The sequence below is a fragment of the Vulpes vulpes genome, chromosome 7 (assembly GCF_048418805.1).
Source record: "Vulpes vulpes isolate BD-2025 chromosome 7, VulVul3, whole genome shotgun sequence".
Classification (NCBI taxonomy): Eukaryota; Metazoa; Chordata; class Mammalia; order Carnivora; family Canidae; genus Vulpes; species Vulpes vulpes.
In genome coordinates, this window is record NC_132786.1 from 440,667 (window position 1) to 458,853 (window position 18,187).

The 18,187-nt window shown below is 48.2% G+C and overlaps 1 protein-coding gene across 2 annotated transcripts in view; it reads left to right on the forward strand.

Moving 5' to 3' along the window:
* PKD1L1 (polycystin 1 like 1, transient receptor potential channel interacting) overlaps window positions 1–9,247 on the forward strand; it is a 95,477-nt gene extending 86,230 nt beyond the window's left edge. For both annotated transcript variants that reach the window (XM_072762757.1, XM_072762756.1), the window contains 3 exons: window positions 2,807–2,968; window positions 3,815–3,985; window positions 7,554–9,247. In XM_072762757.1, the coding sequence (XP_072618858.1) occupies window positions 2,807–2,968; window positions 3,815–3,973 (321 nt within the window). In that variant the 3' untranslated portion in view covers window positions 3,974–3,985; window positions 7,554–9,247. The remainder of the gene's footprint in view (window positions 1–2,806; window positions 2,969–3,814; window positions 3,986–7,553) is intronic.
* The last annotated feature ends 8,940 nt before the right edge of the window (window positions 9,248–18,187 follow it).

Here is an 18,187-nt window from a genome sequence, read left to right on the forward strand (position 1 = left end):
TTTTTGATACATTTCCTTTATTGCATATGTGATTTGGGAATATTTTTCCCATTCTGTGGCTTGTCATTGTCATTCTCCTAACAGGTTTTTTTTGTAGAAGTTGTTAATATTTATAAAGGCCAATTTATCAATTTCTTCCTTTATAAGTTTTACTAGTGTCCTATCTGAAAATGAATGGCAACCTCCTGGTCACATGCGTTTTCTCCTATGTTTCTCTTGGAAGTTGTTTAGTTTCATTCTTTACTTTTTTAAGATTTTATTTATTTATTCATGAGAGACACAGAGAGAGGCAGAGACACAGGCAGAGGGAGAAGCAGGCTCCCTGTGGGGAGCCCAATGTGTGACTCGATCCCAGGACCTGGATCATGACCCAAGCCAAAGGCAGACACTCAACCACTGAGCCATCCAGGCATCCCTGTACCTTCATTTGTTTAGGTCTTTGTTGTTTTTCTCCAGTGTTCAGTAGTTTTTAGCAAATTGTATGCAATTTTACTTTATTTAAGATTTAATTATATTTATTTGAGAGAGAGAGTGTACATGCAGGAGAGAAAGAGAGAGGGGGAGAGAATTTCAAGCAGGCTCCCTGCTGAGCACAGAACCCCACATGGGGCTCAATCCCACGACCCCAAGATCATGACCTGAGCTGAAACCAAGAGTTGGCTGCTTAACCAACTGAACCACTCAGGAGCTCCACAAATTGTCTGTGGTTTTAGACCCTAACTAAAGCTTCCTCAAAGAGCAAGGGAAATAGCGACCATGTCGTCCTCCTGAGGAGACCAGGACATCCTCACACAGCAGAAGGGATAGTTGAGGTGGCCTTTGGTGGATGAGAGGGACCAGCCCATGGAGACGCCTGGGAGTGGCATCTGTAGGCTGGGGTGGGGGGCTGGGGGTGCAGCATAAGAACAAAGGTGGTGGTGAAGCCCATGATGGAGCTTAGGGTCAAGCAGATGTGGTTTGGGGAACGATGCTTGGAGCCAGGTGTGGCGGGCACTGAATGTCATGCTAAGATCATGAGGTGTTGGACTTTGTCATCAGGAGCAGGAGGGCGGTGGTCCCCGGCGTCTCTGAGTGCAGGACCGGGGACGCATTACCACAGGCTCCTGTGGCTGGGAGGGCAGGAAGCCTGCTGCCCACATATGCTGTCTGAACGGACAGTGTCCTGTGCTCAGCACCTAGGCGTCCCTGCGGGGTTCTGACCCGTTGCCAGGGCTCAGGGATTTAGGGCTGATGCAGGAAAAAGATATGACCACGAGAGACAGTAACCCACACGAGCTCTATGTGGCCACATCTTGACAGGCGTCGTGGCAGGAGACCATCCAGAGGCTGTGTCTCAGGGCCACCATCAAGAAGCGGGAGAAGGGGGATCCCTGGGTGGCGCAGCGGTTTGGCGCCTGCCTTTGGCCCAGGGCGTGATCCTGGAGACCCGGGATCGAATCCCACATCGGGCTCCCGGTGCATGGAGCCTGCTTCTCCCTCTGCCTGTGTCTCTGCCTCTCTCTCTCTCTCTCTGTGACTATCATAAATAAATTAAAAAAAAAAGAAGAAGAAGAAGGGGGAGAAGGCCAGGGGGATGTGGAGGGGAGCGTGCGTGTCTTTCGTGGGTAGATGGCGCCCGGCAGCAAGTGGGAAGGCTGAGTTGGAGTGCCCAGGGGCAGCAGCGTCTTGGAGTCCTGGGAAACAGCTGTCCCTGAGGTTCTGCAGAGTATGCAAATCAGGCTCAAAATGGCTCAAACTTTGCTTGTTTGGACTATTTTTACAACAGTTGAATGCATACAACTTTGAGTTTTGTGCCCACAGGCTTTTTGACCTAACAGGTCTCAGCCTGCAGTCGAGAAAGAAACAAGCTGGGCTGCTTTGCAGAGGCCCCGTGAGGTCGTTTCCCTGCCTCGCGGGGTAGGGGGCGGGGGTAGCTGCCCCCAGCCTGGCGGGGCTGCAGAGCACCTTGAAGCCAAGTTTGCGTGTAGAAATGTCCACGTGTTGACCATCTTTGTCCTCAACTATTAGACACTGAAAACACCCTTTATAGAAAAATGCTTTTGCTTTCTTTTTTTTTTTTTTTTTTTAATTTTTATTTATTTATGATAGTCACACAGAGAGAGAACGAGAGAGAGGCAGAGACACAGGCAGAGGGAGAAGCAGGCTCCATGCACCGGGAGCCCGACGTGGGATTCGATCCCAGGTCTCCAGGATCGCGCCCTTGGCCAAAGGCAGGCGCCAAACCGCTGCACCACCCAGGGATCCCTTTTTTTTTTTTTTTTTTTTAATTTTTATTTATTTATGATAGTCACAGAGAGAGAGAGAGAGAGACGCAGAGACACAGGCAGAGGGAGAAGCAGGCTCCATGCACCGGGAGCCCGACGTGGGATTCGATCCCGGGTCTCCAGGAGCTTTCTTTTTTTTTTTTTTTTAAGATCTTATTTATTTATTTGAGAGAGATTGAGAGTGAGAGAGATCACAAGGAAAAGGGAGAGGAAGAAGCAGGCTCCCCACGGAGCAGGGAGCCTGGCGTGGGGTTCGTTCCCAGAAGCCTGGGATCATGATCTGAGCCGAAGGCAGAAGCCTAACCGACTGAGCCCCCCGGGTGCCCATAAGATCCATTTTCATTACTGAATTCATCTGTTGCAATTTAGTTCAACGCATGAGAGATGTTTCCTGACTTTTTTGCTAAGCAGTTACCGTCTTATTAGAAGGTGGTAGAATAGCATCATCAGCTATAATCTCCATTTTATAGTCTATCACATTAGGAAAGCCATGTTTTGGTTGATAATGTGAAATTTGTCTATTTTTTTTTTATTCTCCCCAGCTGAGAGGTTCCTTCACGACTCTTGCTCGAAAAAGGAAATCTTTTCAAAGCCAATCTGTTGTGAGACTGGCAGACGTGACTGCCTATGTGCGGACAGAGGCCCTGGCCTGGCTGGGACTGGAAAGGCCACAGCAGGAAGAGGCCGAGATGGTTGAGAGTCATGTAAGCTGTGGGTCTTGGGCCGGCAAGCGCGATGGCTCATCCAGACGATGCTTTCCTTGCACAGTGTTGCTTCTGGTTAAGTGTGATTGTGCTTCTTTGCCAAGTGTTGCAAAGCCGTGGCTTTTCCAGTTGAAATTCTAAAGCACTTAGCAGATTAGAAGCACATTCTCTTCCATTAGCTCATGATATCCTTGGATGACCCTGTAAGGTTAGAAAGATGGGGTTTAGGACTCTGGCCTCTGCTAACACAGACCCCCCCGCCCCACACTCTGTCCCTGCAGAGCAACCATTTGCTTTCGGTTTCTGCCACCAGGGCCAAACTTCTCCCCAAACATGAGGACTTAGCACAGGGTCTGAGCCTAGTCACCCCAACATGAATGTAAGCAAATCAAAGCAGACCGCGGCACACTGAAGGCCAGGCTACTCCTCCGTGACTGATACTTGGGCATCACTCAGTACAGATCCAAAGCCAATCATGTGCGATTGTGATCTTGGGCATTTTTATAGGGCTTCACTCTTTATCGTATATTTTACCATCCCTCATTGCCTTTAAATCCACGGGACAGTCCTCATATGGGCATTCTGAACCCCAGCACTCACCTGCATGTGACCTGGGGAGTCAGGGACTAGTGTGCACACCTGTATGTGACCTGGGGCATCAGGGAACAGAGAGCTTAGAATTCCGGCCCAGCACCCAGGCCTCTGACTCCAGGATCCAGTTAGCTTTCTAACAAAGCACAATGCCATCTAAAGTCAGTATCATAAAATACTTCAGAAAATGAGGGGAAAAGAAAAAAAAAACAGTTTTCTTGAAGGCATTCACTAATCTGATTTTCTTTGCTTCAGAATTACTACCTGGATGACGTTTCTGATCTGCTGGATGAACTTCTGTCAAAGATTCATGCTTTGTCTGACAGCCTACAGCTTCCTCTTCCAAAACAGCAATTCTGTGATATGCAAGAAGCCAGGGCAAAAGGTCATTCCTCAGCGGGTATTTCTGCCTAACAAGCCACTGGCGTAAGCAAATGAGAAATTATTTTTATCACTCTTCTTTGTAGCAAGAATGTTTTTTTTAAGTTCTAAGGAAGGTATGAACTGGTTGCTGTTCCAAATCATGAGGTCGATTTGCATAAATATTTCCTCTGGGGAGGTAAGCTGGTAGGCAGGTGTGCTCTGGCCAGAACTAAAGAACTACTTAATAATGGAAAAGGTGTCACATGACTTCCAGCTTGTAAAGGTGGCAGAAATATCTCTGTGCTCCCTACCTCTGATTAGAGCTGGGATCCACAAAAATACTGAGAAACAGAAGTGGGAATTCCATCTTCCCGGACACCAGGAAATATCCATGCCCCAGAACATGACCAAGAAGCCCCCAAGTGGGGGCCACTGCAGAGAAAATTAGACCAAAAGGAGAGAGGACCCTGCCATTTCCAAGAGCACACAGAGTTCTCCAATCTCAACAGCACACAAAGGCCCCTGGTTTGGAAGAAAAGAGAATACAACACAAAACAGCTAAAAGAACCCCTTGGAACACAAGTGTTGAAGACACAGCCATCTGTTGAAGAAACCATCTGTTGATGTGGTAGCCAGAGAAAGGCTGTTGGTGGCCCACAGACCTGGAGCCACACAGACACACACGCTGGGGTAGCCACAGAGTGAAAAGACAGGTGAGCATGGGGCTCCAGTGTGTTCTCAGGGGGTTCCCTGAGATCCAGAGAGACTCTGTGGAGCCCAGACCAGCCACAGTCAAAAAACCCAGTGTCATGGGCGTGCTCCCTGGCCACTGTGGGATGGACCCCTCCGTGCAGAAGTGGGCACTCATATCAAACTCAAATCATCATGGGATGATGCGTCCTGCTACCCAAGAAGCAGTCGTTAAAGATGACCATGAGGAGAACCAGGCCTAAAAAGGATTGCCACACACAGGTCAGATCATAGGCATGATGTTCTCCACACACAAGACTAAATGCACAGAGAAGTCACTTCTCTGAAATAAGAGTACAGAGCCAAGATGTCAGAGCTAAAGAGTGGATTGAGAGCACAAAGGGGAATTGACAGAGTCGAGGAAAGAACGGGAACAGATGCCAGAAACACAGGCTGAGCAAAAGGAAAACATAACCGAGTCACAAAACGGAGAGTGGAGGATATGGATGGCAAGTTTGAGAATACTCCACAAAATGGGATCTAAGAAACAAAAAGTTAAAATTGATTTTAGGGGAAATCATACACATAGAAGTCAGACAAAAAAGAAGTCAAAGAAAGGGCGTGTGTAACTAGTGTCTGCCTCCCTCTCACAGAGAAGGAAGTTTGAGCAGAAAAGAAAAATATTTAAAGATATAATTCACAAAAACTTTCCTGAACTAAAGATATAGATCTATATATTTAAAGAGTGATTGTATCCCAGGGAAGAAATGGATTCCGTGGATTCCAATCTATTAAAACAAGAACCAATCCTAATAAAGTAACTAAAGAAATATCTTACTGACATCCAGATGCCTTCCCTCCTCCCGAAAATCAAGTCACTTCCAAGTAGTTAAAATTATTTAACGGTTATTTACTAATTACTATTTAAGTTATGAGAAACTACTTAAATGTATATGCCAGTAGAAAATTGGGCAAATGATAGGAAAAACAGAATTGTTACAGAATAGGAAATATGGCATCCAGTTGTGTAGAGAACTTTGAAGAGAAAGAATCTATTAAAAAAAAAAAAAAGCACAGGTGCCCCTTACTATCTTTGTAACATGAAATAATGGAAAGGCTCAATACAAAATTTCAGAAGAAAGATGATTCTGTGCATTTGTATTCATTCACACCGTGAGGTCAATGATATTATTTCTAGATTATAGAGTTAAAACAAAGGACAATGCATACCACTAACTTAGCGCTCAGAGGAAAATAGGGCATGTTATGGAGTAGCAGCCGATGAAAGTGAAGTAAATGTGTCTTCAACTGAAATCATCAGGAAAACGTGGACGTGCACAAATGCACATGCACACACATACGTACACACACGCACACACGCGTGTACACGCACATTCGTACATACTCATGCACACACATGTATACACGTGCATGCACACGTAAACTAAGTAAAGCTAGAAGGAAGGAATTTGTAAGATGAAAATGCAATTTAATTAAATCAGCTAAAAATAACCTGAGAGGGACCTTATAACAATGGATAAATTCTTAGCTAATATATAGCTAAATATGATGGAAGAAAGTACAAGAAATGCACAGAATAAAAATGAGAAAGCAAAAGTTAGGGGAATTAAATGAACTATAAAATATTTGGAACATGAAAACAGCCCTCAATGCTCCTTATGCGCCAGCTGACTCGTCGGACCAAAGCTGCAAGCCCTGTGTGAAGACTGTCCTTTCCAAGGCATCTTGGCTCAGATGGTCCCACAGGGGACGTAGGATCAAACTGTTCCGAGACACTTGAGTTCAAAATGTCCTTTGAACGGTCCCAGAGTGCAGAGACAGAGAGAGCTTCCAGGTGTGCTTCTGCAGGACTAAGTGATGTGTTGACGTCAAAACCGGGCAGCAACATCTCTAATTCAGAAAGACAAAACAACCACATGCCAGGCCTTATTGATTTTGATACCAGAATACCTAAATCCATAAAATGAACGAGCCCTATTCATGAAACCAAGGATTCCAGGGAACCAGGCCCAAAATATGGAACCTCCTCTCTCGATCGGAGGAAGGTGGGCAGCGTGCAGCTCTGTGGTTTTAACCACATTTCACATCTCATTTCACACCCTGGATTGCCAGAGAATTGGATAGAACAGGTGGCTTTCTATCACAAAGTTGCTGAGTCACATCCAACTTCTTTATCATGAGAATCTTGAAAAGCATATAAATCGAGTTTATTTCTAAAATACATGGAGCAAGTTAAGGGTTGACTCAAGAGATCACTTTCATAAGATGAACAAGCAAGTATTCGACCAACATTTATGCTCAATAGGCTGAGCATCCTGCACGGTGAGTGGAGACCGTGGAGAGAGGACGTTCCTGCCCCTCCTCCTGGAGCTGGTGGCGTCCAGTGAACAGGGCAGTGAGGCTGCCTTCCAACGTGATGCCAAGTGCATACTGATCCTGATTCCCTAGAAGCAGGTTTCTAGAAATCATAAAACAGGACTTTAGGAATTTAGCATTTCCTCAGAAGAATGTCATCATGATTGGAGGTCATCCTCTTTATTAAGAATGTAATCTTGCTGAGATGCTGGCTGGCTCAGTCAGCAACTGAGCGACTCTTGGTCTCAGGGTCACAAGTCCGAACCCCACAAGTTCAAACCCCACATTGGGTGTGGGAGCTTCCTGCACCCTGACCAGCTGGCCCGGAGCAGGAGAGAACCAGGACGGTGCTCGGCATTGGAGCAGGCGGGGCCGGACCTCACAGGACAGACCCCTTTTGTATGATGTGATCTCAGGAAACAACCCATTTGAATTTCCTAACTTCGGGGCAGCTGTTTTTCATCTTAGCCATTAATGATTAAGATTTGTATCGTAAACTGGAAGAGTTGGATGCCTGGAGCTATCAGAACCACCTACAAATCACATTGTTCTTTGTCTTTTCCAGGTGAGTCAGTGCAGGGACATGCGGTGGGGCTGCCCCCCTCTGCACTCCTCTCGCCCCCGCGTGGCGACCGCAGGGTGCCTCGGCTGCATTGATCCACCCACGGGGAGAGCCGCACCCCAGCGGTGCTTCTCGCTGAGCAGAAGGACTTTGCCCCCAAATTCTTAATTCTTAATTCTTCCTGATGTGCGAGCCCCGTTGCCACCCCACCCCACCCCACCCCACCCCACCCCGGGACACGCTGCTTTGCGGGGATGGCCAGGCCACTGAAATTTCGATGCAAGTGAGAGATGCCAGAGCAGTTTTTCCTGCATATTTTCCTGTGGAGTCACCTTTATGAATTTGGCTACGTAAGGCAGGAACATCCAGAAGGTCAGAAACACCCTGGCCTCAGGCTGTAGTCTGCCCCAGCGGGTTTGGTCCTTTTTTACAAAGAAGTGCTAATTCCTTAGCACTCGCGGGCCAGGAGGGACACTGGGCGTTCGGTGTGACCGCGGAGGATCCACACTCACTTTCCACATCGGGGTCCTTGTGACTGTGGATGTGGGTCTGCCGAGGAGGCTGGCACGCCGGCGCCCGTGGCCCCTGCTTTCAGGGAGGTTTGTGTGTGTGTCCTGCGAGTCAGTGACAGTTAGGACACAGGGAGCCATCAAAAGGGTGGATTATCTTCCTACTTCTTCCCTTAATTTTGCCAGTTTGCGGGCGATCTTAGGAGATACTTAGAAGACCTGATTTTCCTTAATACGGACCCGACCGCCTGCAAATGTCACAGAAACCTGTCCGGGGAGTTTGCTCAGCTCCCTCCTCCCACCCAGGACTTCTTGTGGTCATAACTGGGTTCTGTAAACCCAGCTTTCTGGGCTCATGAACACTCAATACTTGAATCCTTGAGAAGAAAACGGGTTATGAAGGGTTTGCTTAAGGAAATATCCACTCAGCCTGAGCACACGGAAAGTTTGGGCCCCCCAGAGAGGCAGGCAGGACTGGTGGGGGAGCACCTGCTGCGTGAGGGTCAGAGGCCAGGGGCGGGGGTTGGGGGGCTTGGGTAGTGACTTCACTCCTGAGCCTCGGTGTCCTCCCCGGTAAAGGAGGCTCTCCCGGTGCCTAAATGTGTGGTGCTCCTCACGGGCTTCACATATAATCACTCAACCTGGGTTTTCATCGTTCACCAAGAGATGCGGCGGGCACAGCTCCAGGGGCTGCGGGTGGGGGTCTGCTGATGTCTGTGTCTGCCAAGAAGACCCCAAGTGTGTTCCTGAACTTGGAAAATGCACATCTCAGAACTGGGGGCAAAGTTCTGAGCAACGCTGGTGCCCCCTCGGATCTGCAGGACGAGGCTGTGAGGGGCCACTCAGGATGCAGATGCTGGATTTCAGTGAGGTCTTGGGGTGCGCGGCTGGCGGGGTTGGTGGAGCATGTGACTTTTGATCTCACGGCTGTGAGTTCAAGCCCCACATTAGGTGTAGAGATCACTTAAGAATAAAATCTTTTTAAGGGAGAGTAAAGAATAAAATTAAGGGGCGCCTGGGAGGCCCAGTTGGTGAAGCATGTGCCTTCAGCTCAGGTCCTGATCTCGGGGTCCTGGGATTGGGCCCCATGTGGGCTCTGTGCTCAGCGGGGCGTCTGCTTCTCTCTCTGTCCCCACCCCCACCCTCTCTGTCCCAAATAAATAAATAAAATCTTTTTAAATAAATAAATGAATAAAATGAAGTGTCCTGGGAAGAACGTGCTCCCCTGTAACTCCCAAGATCCACTCGGTCTGCACGAGATTTGTCCTGGATTTGACTGAAGTGACAGCATTCCTGCTGGGCCGCCCGTGAGCTGTGTCTCACCCTCTTCTCACAGTGTTTTCTACAGAACCAACTGCCCAGTAAATACGTAGCCATCAATTACTGGCAAAAAAGAAGCTACTGGAATGTGGATACGGGTAGAAAGAGGCAAAATAACCAGGGCAGGATGTTAATACATGATTCCAAGTAGACGTACAGGAGCGCTCCAGTGAACTATTCTTGTAATTTTTTTTTTTTTGTAATTTTTCTTATACGTCTGAGATGATTTCCAAATGAAAAGCTTCGGGGTCACCGGCCTGGCTTGATTGACGGAGTGTGTGACTCTTGATCTCACGGCTGTGGGTTCGAGCCTCACACTGGGTGCAGAGCTGACTTAAAAAAAATAAGAAAAAAAACAAAAAGGCTCTGTTGACTCATTCAACGGCAAGATGACAACACTCTAGAGTCGCAGCTACGGGTGTGATTAGTTGTGATGGTTCTTGTTTTTTTCCTAAACTTTTCTCCATGCCCAAGTATATTTTGGAATTTTTCCCCTCCATGGACACCACAAGAAAAGCTAATTGAATTCAAGAGAACTATTCAGATGTGATTTGCAAACACATACTACATTAGAGGTGGAAAGAACCAGACGGAAATGTTCAAGCAGACAGTCTTCAGAGATGAATGTCCTCTGCTCTCGGGATTATATTTAAGTCTGCCCGTGATAACTTCACAAGACAGAGCGTTGTTGTTGGGCTTGATTCATTCCTTCCTGGCAGACTGAGCTCCGGCAAGCTTGAAATATTATTGTTAATCCCTTTTTTATTTAGGTGTGCGCTAGAGTAGCACTTGAGACACGATGGATATAAACCAGGACTTCTGCGTTACTATGAAGACATAATTTATTTACTCGAACCAAATTATCTTGTAGGGGGAGCCAAGGAAGTTGAATTCCTCAAGACTGAACTACGCTGTCAGCTGGCTTCCTTCCGGAGAAGTTTCTGCTTTAGCTAAAGAGTCTTTCATTTTTTTTTTTTTTTTTTTTTTTTTTTTTTTTTTTTTTTAGCTAAAGAGTCTTTCAAACCACAGTTATTTCCCAAAATAATAAGCAAAATGCTGCATTTGTCTGCTGGGGCTGCGGCAACAAAACCTCCGGAACATGAATGTACTGTGTCACGGTGGGGGGGGCCCAGATCCGAGACGCGGAGCCGCTCGGCCTCGTGGCCTCTGAGGGCGCAGCGTGGGGGTAGGGGTGGGGGAGGCCGGGTCTGCTCCAGGCCGCCCCCCCCCCCCCCGCCCCAGCGCCTCTACCGGGGACCCCGCAGCTCTGGTTTCCCTGGCGTGACCCGGAGCACATACCTCTATGTGTCTTAAAAGGATGCTGTTTCCTGGGGTTGGAGCACACCCACGGGATCTCATTTTGATGTGATCGTCTGCAGAGTGAGGTCCCATCCGCAGGCCCTGGGGTCGGCACCTGGATGTCACCCCCAGGTGTGGAACCCATCACACATACCTTTGAATAGCTGCAGCCATTTGCAGACAAGGGCCCTGTCGTTTCAATTAATTTCAGCTTTTTGAGGAATTGCACTTGGGTGACAAAAGTAACACAAAAACTTCACAGACTTTCTATTTTTTCACTCTGCACAGATCCTCCCGTAGAGAGGCTTTCATTAGAACGAACGTTTGCATGTTAGGACCCGTTGATTATCACAAAAACTACAGAAGAAATGAATCATCTGAGTTCTTTCACTCTGAAAAAGATCAGGTAATAACCAAAAGTGAATTCTTTTTTGCCCCTTGAAATGGCAATTTAAGGGGCACCTAGGTGGCTCAGGCGGTTAAGCACCTGACTCTTGGTCTCATCTCAGATCATAATCCTAGGGCTGTGGGATCGAGCCCCAAACAGTTGGGCTCCGAGCTCAGGGGAGAGCCTGCTTCTCCCTCCCCCTGCATCCCTTTCCCTGGCCCACGCACTCTCTCTCTCTCTAAAATAAATACATCTTAAAAAAATACAGGAGCACGACTGGGCCTCCCGTGAAACCGCACGGGTGTCTGTGCACCACACCTTTAGCAAAGGACTGGCCCCATCTCCCAGTGGCTGGGAAGTAAGTGTCTACCCTGGTAGATTCTAGTGAACTGGCTGCCCTCGGGGTGCCCTCGGGGTGCTGCCTCAAGGATGGGTGCTGAGGAGCTCATCTCACATCATGAAGTCAAGGGGTGAGGCTGGAACTTTGAAGGGGGAGCCAAGGGGAGAAGAAGAGCAGAGGCTAGAGCTTCCCTGCCAGACCCCACTCTCCCCTCCTGGCGTCTCCTACGTCTTTCTCGAGTGGAACAGAAAGGGCCCTAATTACAGCAGGCGTGGTGGCTGTGCCAGGCCCAAGCGTGTCACCAGTCACCGCCCAGTGTGGGGATTTACTGGACCAGATTTGTAGACTGGGGACCCCTGTCCCCGGCTGACCACCTTCTCCCCAATGTCTCCCGCTGTTGTGGATCGTCTATGTGACAAACTGGCCGAATGGCACTAAAATACTGGCCTTCGGCCTCAGAAAGGTAGAGGCCCTAGGGAGGCTTTCTGTGCAGCAAGCAGAGCTCGGCCATTTTCCGGACATCCGTGCTGACTCTGGCAGCTTCACCTTACTGCTTGTCGTTTGCACCATCTTCCTGGCCCCGAGGTCGGGCAAGAAGCAAGGAAACTTGGTTGTCGAATTTCAGGAATGTGGGCTGACCTTCGAATGACCTCAGCAGGCCCAGGTTTTGCTCCTAAGGCTGTGGGTGCCAAAGTGCATAATCCTCACGGGTTGCTGGTTTCTTGGATGCTGAGTCAGCGGAGAGGGATGGCTGTGCCAGGTAGCGGCAATGGTCAGGACGGTGCGGTGGGCCAGAGCGACAGACACAGAGATCAGGGGGACAGAGCAGAGAATCCAGAAATAGAGCCACGCAAACAGGCCCAACCAGTTTTTGACGGGAGTGCAAGATAATTCAGGGGAGGAAGAACAGCTTTGTCAACAATGGTGCTGGTGCAATTGGACAGTCAGAAGCAAGGAAAAAAAGAGAAAAATAGTACTCCAACCTGCACTTCACATCTTCTACAAAAATTAACTCAAAGTGGATCAGGGTCTTAAATGAAAAACATAAAGCCGTAACGTTCTTGAAAAAAGAGCCAAAGAAACACATCAGCACAATTCACAAGATCAAAACTAGAAGCTTTGCTCTCTACGCTACCCTGTTTAAAGGGCAAACGACTGTAGATTGCAAACCGCAGTCAACAGAGGACTAGTATCTAGCATATATAAAGAACTCTCAGAACTCCATAATAAATTACAAGAAATCCAATTAGAAAGCAGACCAAGGGACACCTGGGTGGCTCAGCGGTTGAGCACCTGCCCCTGGCTCAGGGTGTGATCCTTGGTCTCGAGATCGAGTCCCACATCGGGCTCCCTGCATGGAGCTTGCTTCTCCCTCTGCCTAGGTCTCTGCCTCTCTCTCTGTGTCTTTCATGAATAAATAAAATCTTTAAAAAGAAAGAAAGAAGAAAGAAAGAAAGAAAGAAAGAAAGAAAGAAAGAAAGAAAGAAAAGAAAAGAAAGAAAAGAAAGAAAGAAAAGAAAGAGAAAGAAAAAGAAGAAAGAAAGAAAGAAAGAAAGAAAGAAAGAAAAGAAAGAAAGAAAAGAAAGAAAAGAAAGAGAAAGAAAAAGAAGAAAGAAAGAAGAAAGAAAGAAAAGAAAGAAAGAAAAGAAAGAAAGAAAAGAAAGAGAAAGAAAAAGAAGAAAGAAAGAAAGAAAGAAAGAAAGAAAGAAAGAAAGAAAGACCAAAACATGATTGGACAGTTCACTGAAGAGAACGCCCAGAAACTCGGGAGAAGGTGTGAGCCTCAGCAGCCGCCAGGGAGATGCAGAGTGAGACCACCGTGAGGCATCACCCCGCACCCATAACAGTGGCTCAGGGAAGAGCAGTGACTCTACACAGGGTGCGGATGCAGAGACCAGGTCTCATTCACTGCTGGTGGGAATGTAAAGTGGCACAGCCCCTCTGCAAAGTACTTATAAAATGGCAATTTCTTATAAAATGAAACATGAAAACTTAGGATCTGGGAATGGCACCAGAAACGATACATTTATCCCAGAGAAATGGGGACCAGTGTTCACACAAAGCCCTGTGCATGAATGCCCCTAGCTTTATTGTGATACCCCGAAGCAGGGAAACCTCCCCATAGCCGTCACCGATGGAACAGCTAAACCGTGGGGCCTTCGTCTGTGGAATACTACGCAGCACTGAGGAGGAACAGGCTCTCTGTGTGTGCAGCACCAGGGTGGGTCTCAGGGAATTCTGCTGCCTGCAAGGGCCAAGCTCAGGGTACGTCCTGTAGGATCACTCTTGAAGTAGCAACGTTATAGGGCTGGACAGCCAGTTCTGGAGGAGGAGCGAGAAGCCTGCGCTAGAATAAGGCAGCAGGAGGGACCCTGGCGATGGAATGTTCTGTATCTTTATCAGATGTGACATCCAAGTTGGGATTGTCCTCTGGTTGTGCAAGATGTAACCATTGAGGAAAGCCAGATAAAGGGCTCGTGGGATCTCTGTACAGGTTTTTACAACTGCATCTAACCCTACAATTCTCTTAAAGTAAAAAAAAAAGAAAATTAATAATCTTATTATAACATTCAAGGCCAACATGATGGAAATGACACTTTAGTAAGAAATGCAGTGTCTTTTTCTAGCAGACAAGAGAGTGGCCTGGCTCAGAAATGTGTATCACAACCTGAGCTGCTTCCCAGCACCAACTTCCTCTAGCCCAGCCTGTGGTTTATCTTTTCCCTCAATTATCTTTCCAGGGTGAAAGTTCCAGAGCACGGAGGCATCTGAGATCCTCCAGGGGGTGGCCGTCCTGAGTGCTCTGATTTCTGCCTAATGAGGTCCAGCCCCTCCTTGGGCCCCACGCCATGTGTTTCCACTTCCTGACATGCTGAGACTCAGATGGGGGAGATCCTGTGCCCTAGTGGATCCTGTAGAGTCATTCCTGGAAGCTCAAAAGGTTGGGATTATTTGGGATCAGAGTAATATGTTTGTGTCAGTGACCAGGCCTCTCCAGAGACAACACTGGCAGGAAGTGTGGGTGGAAGAAAGATCAGAAAATCGGCCAAGCCCGAGAGATACAGAAGCTCTGCCCGAAGCAGCAACCACCCTGCCTGACACTACAGCTCAGCGAGCTGACAGCTTGCTCCGGAAGAAGCAGCACATTTCAGCATGTTTCAGCCACAAAAGGCTCACCAGCATCTGAGCAGCATCACAGCCCAGACCCAAATGGACCAAGGAAAGTGAGCCAGCCCAGGACCACGAGGGTTCGTAGTCAACACGTCCCGCTCAAGAGCTTGGCCTCTGCCCTAGGGTGGGGGCCCCACCTCCCTGGCCATGCGGCCGCTGACCAGCTGGCGGGACACCTTTCAGCAGGGTCCAATTTCTTCTACTTCTGGGCCCATGTTTGCTGCCCTTGCCTAAGAAATAAATGGAAATCTTTGTGGTGCTGGGCAGGGCCGATGGCGTGCTTCAGGCGGGCCTCAGACTAGATCCGTTGTTCCACTGAGTTAAGGGTATGAGGGTATATTTTCAAAGACTGTTGAGATTCTCTACTGGACAAATGTCCTGATTGAATCACTAATACACCAGCTTGTTAGCTCAGCTCATGTCTAAAAAGATACGGTCACCCGTTTGTTCTATGGGCAAAACTCCTTCCAAGATAAATGGTCTCGCCTTGCATTCCGCATAGGTCTGGTTCAGGATCCCAGGTGCCTCTGAGGTAGTAGGAGGTCCGGGTCGCAGCCCCCACAGCCCCCGTGTGGGGGACGGCGGTCACGGGGCAGAGGCCAGTACACGTGGGCCTGAGACGTCAGTCGCCTCAAGGCCATGAAAGAGGAACTTTCAGGTCACTGATCTGGGTACAAGTGATACAGTTGCATTTCCAGCGCCGTTGTCGCTACTCAGGATTTAAATACCCTGGAAACTGGTGAGTCTTAGGTCAAAGGCTGCGACACGTCAAAGAGCAAAAGTGGCTTCATTATTTGTAAGAGGAATACTTTGTTCATTTTGCCCAACTGAAAACAGTACTTCTTTGATGATACCCCCATGTCCATAGGATATTGCCCCTCCCCTCCATCCCACATACAATTGCACCCAAAAGCACGTGCTACCTAGGAATAAACCTAACCAAAGAGGTAAAGGATCTCAACCCTAAAGACGACAGAACACGTCTGAAAGAGACTGAGGAAGACATAAAGAGATGGAAAAATATTCCATGCTCATGGGTTGGAAGAATTAATATTGGGAAAATGTCAACGTGACCCAGGGCAGTTTACACGTTTAATGCAATCCCTCTCAAAATACCACGGACTTTCTTCATGGAGTTGGAACAAATCATCTTATAATTTGTGTGGAATCAGAAAGGACCCCGAATGGCCACGGGAATAGTAGCCAAGAAAACCACAGCGGGGGGCAGCACAATGCCGGATTTCAGGTTGCGCTGCAAAGCTGTGCTCACCAAGACAGTGTGGTACAGGCACAAAAACAGACACAGCCACCAATGGAACAGAAGAGGAATCCAGAAGTGGACCCTCAACTCGATGGTCAAGACCATATATTCGACCAAGCAGGAGAGACCATCCGCTGGAACAAAGACAAGTCTCTTCCCTAAATGCCACTGGGAACGCGGGACAGCCACATGCAGGGGAGGGAGACTGGACCACTGTCTCACACCAGACACAAAGATAAACTCAAAATGGATGAAAGATGTAAATGTGAGACGAGATTCCATCAAAACCCTGGGGGAGAACACAGGCAACGCCCTTCCGGAACTTGGCCACAGCAACTTCTTGCAAGATACACCCATGAAGGCCAGGGAAACAAAAGCAGAGATGAACTACTGGGACTTCACCAGGATGAGAAGCTTCCGCACAGCCAAAGAGACACTCAACAAAACCAACAGACAATCTCCAGAATGGGAGAAGCTACTTGCAAATGACCCGTCGGATAAAGGGCCAGCATCCGAGATCTCTAAAGAACCTATTACACTCAACAGCAGAGACACCAACCATCCAATCCGGAAATGGGCAAAAGACACCAATGGAAACGGCACAGAGCAAGACGTAGACGTGGCCGACAAGCCCATGAGACAATGCTCCACGTCACTTGCCACCAGGGAAATACAGATCAAAACCACAATGAGGTCCCACCTCACACCAGTGAGAATGGGGAAAATTAACAAGGCAGGAAACCACAAATGTTGGAGAGGATGTGGAGCAAGGGGAACCCTCCTGCATTGTTGGTGGGAATGTGAACTGGTGCAGCCACTCTGGAAAACTGTGTGGAGGTTCCTCAAGGGGTTAAAACTAGACCTGCCCTACGACCCAGCAATTGCACTGCTGGGGGTTTACCCCAAAGATACAGATGCAGGGAAACGCCGGGACACCTGCACCCCGATGTTTCTAGCAGCAATGTCCACAGTAGCCAAACTGTAGAAGGAGCCTCGGTGTCCATCGACAAGTGATGGATAAAGCTGTGGTCTATGTATACAATGGGATATTCCTCAGCCACTAGAAATGACAAATACCCACCATGTGCTTCACCGTGGAGGGACCTGGAGGGTATGATGCTGAGGGAAGTAAGCTGGTTGGAGAAGGACAAACATTATATGGTCTCACTCAAACGGGGAATAGAAGAAATAGTGAAAGGGATTATAGGGGAGAAGAGGAGAACTGAGTGGGAAATATCAGAAAGGGAGACAGAACACGAGAGACTCCTAACTCTGGGAAACAAACAAGGGGTGGTGGAAGGGGAGGAGGGCGGGAGGTGGGGGTGACTGGGTGACGGTCACTGAGGGGGGCACTTGACGGGATGAGCACTGGGGGTTATACCTAGTGTGGGCAAAACAAACTTCAATAAAAAAATATATGTATATTTAAAAACAAAGATATTGCCCCTCTTCCACCACCCCATCTTCCATGCCCCGCCCCCGCCATCCCGCCTGACATGGCCCTGCTCACCCCCCCCAAAGGACATGGCCCTGCACCCACCCTCCCATCTGACATTTCTGCGTCCCTCACTTGCCTAGTGACTCCTGGCGAGTCTCCTGCATGAACTTTCTTTGTGTCCAGAATGACTAACAAGAGTCCAGGAACAGGACTGCGTATTGTATTGTTGTATTTGTTTGTTTTACTGAATCTGTCCTAGCAACAAGAGTATAATCTTATGTTGTGAAATTTCTAGTTTAGCTGCTGAGTCTCTGTTCCTATAAGTTAGCACATAAATCTAATAAATGCAGCGAACTGTCCCAGGACAGGGGTGCTTGGTGGCTCAGTCGTTGAGCATCTGACTCTTGATTTCAGCTCAGGTCATGACCTCAGGGTCATGAGATTGAGCCCAGCATCGAGCCCCCTGCTCAGTGGGGCTTTGCTTGGGATTCTCTCTCTCCATCTCCCGCTGCCCCTCCCCGCCTGCTCCTTCTCAAAAGAAAAGAAATGGACCAAGATGGGGTTTTGATTTTTTTTAAAGATTTTATTTATTTATTCATGAGACACACACAGAGAGAGAGAGGCAGAGACACAGGCAGAGGGAGAAGCAGGCTCCATGCAGGAAGCCAATGTGGGACTAATCCCGGGACTCCAGGATCAAGCCCTGGGCTGCAGGCGGCGCTAAACTGCTGAGCCACCTGGGCTGCCCGGGGTTGTGATTTTTAAATAGAGTTTTTGAAATAAAGTCCTCATTCTATAAAGTTAGCAATTGATTGTAAAGTTGGCTTTCATTTTTTTCCCTTACTAATTCAGTACTAAATGGTCATTCAAACTGAAGCCTTGCGGTTGACTGGGCTGCTATTTTTGATCCA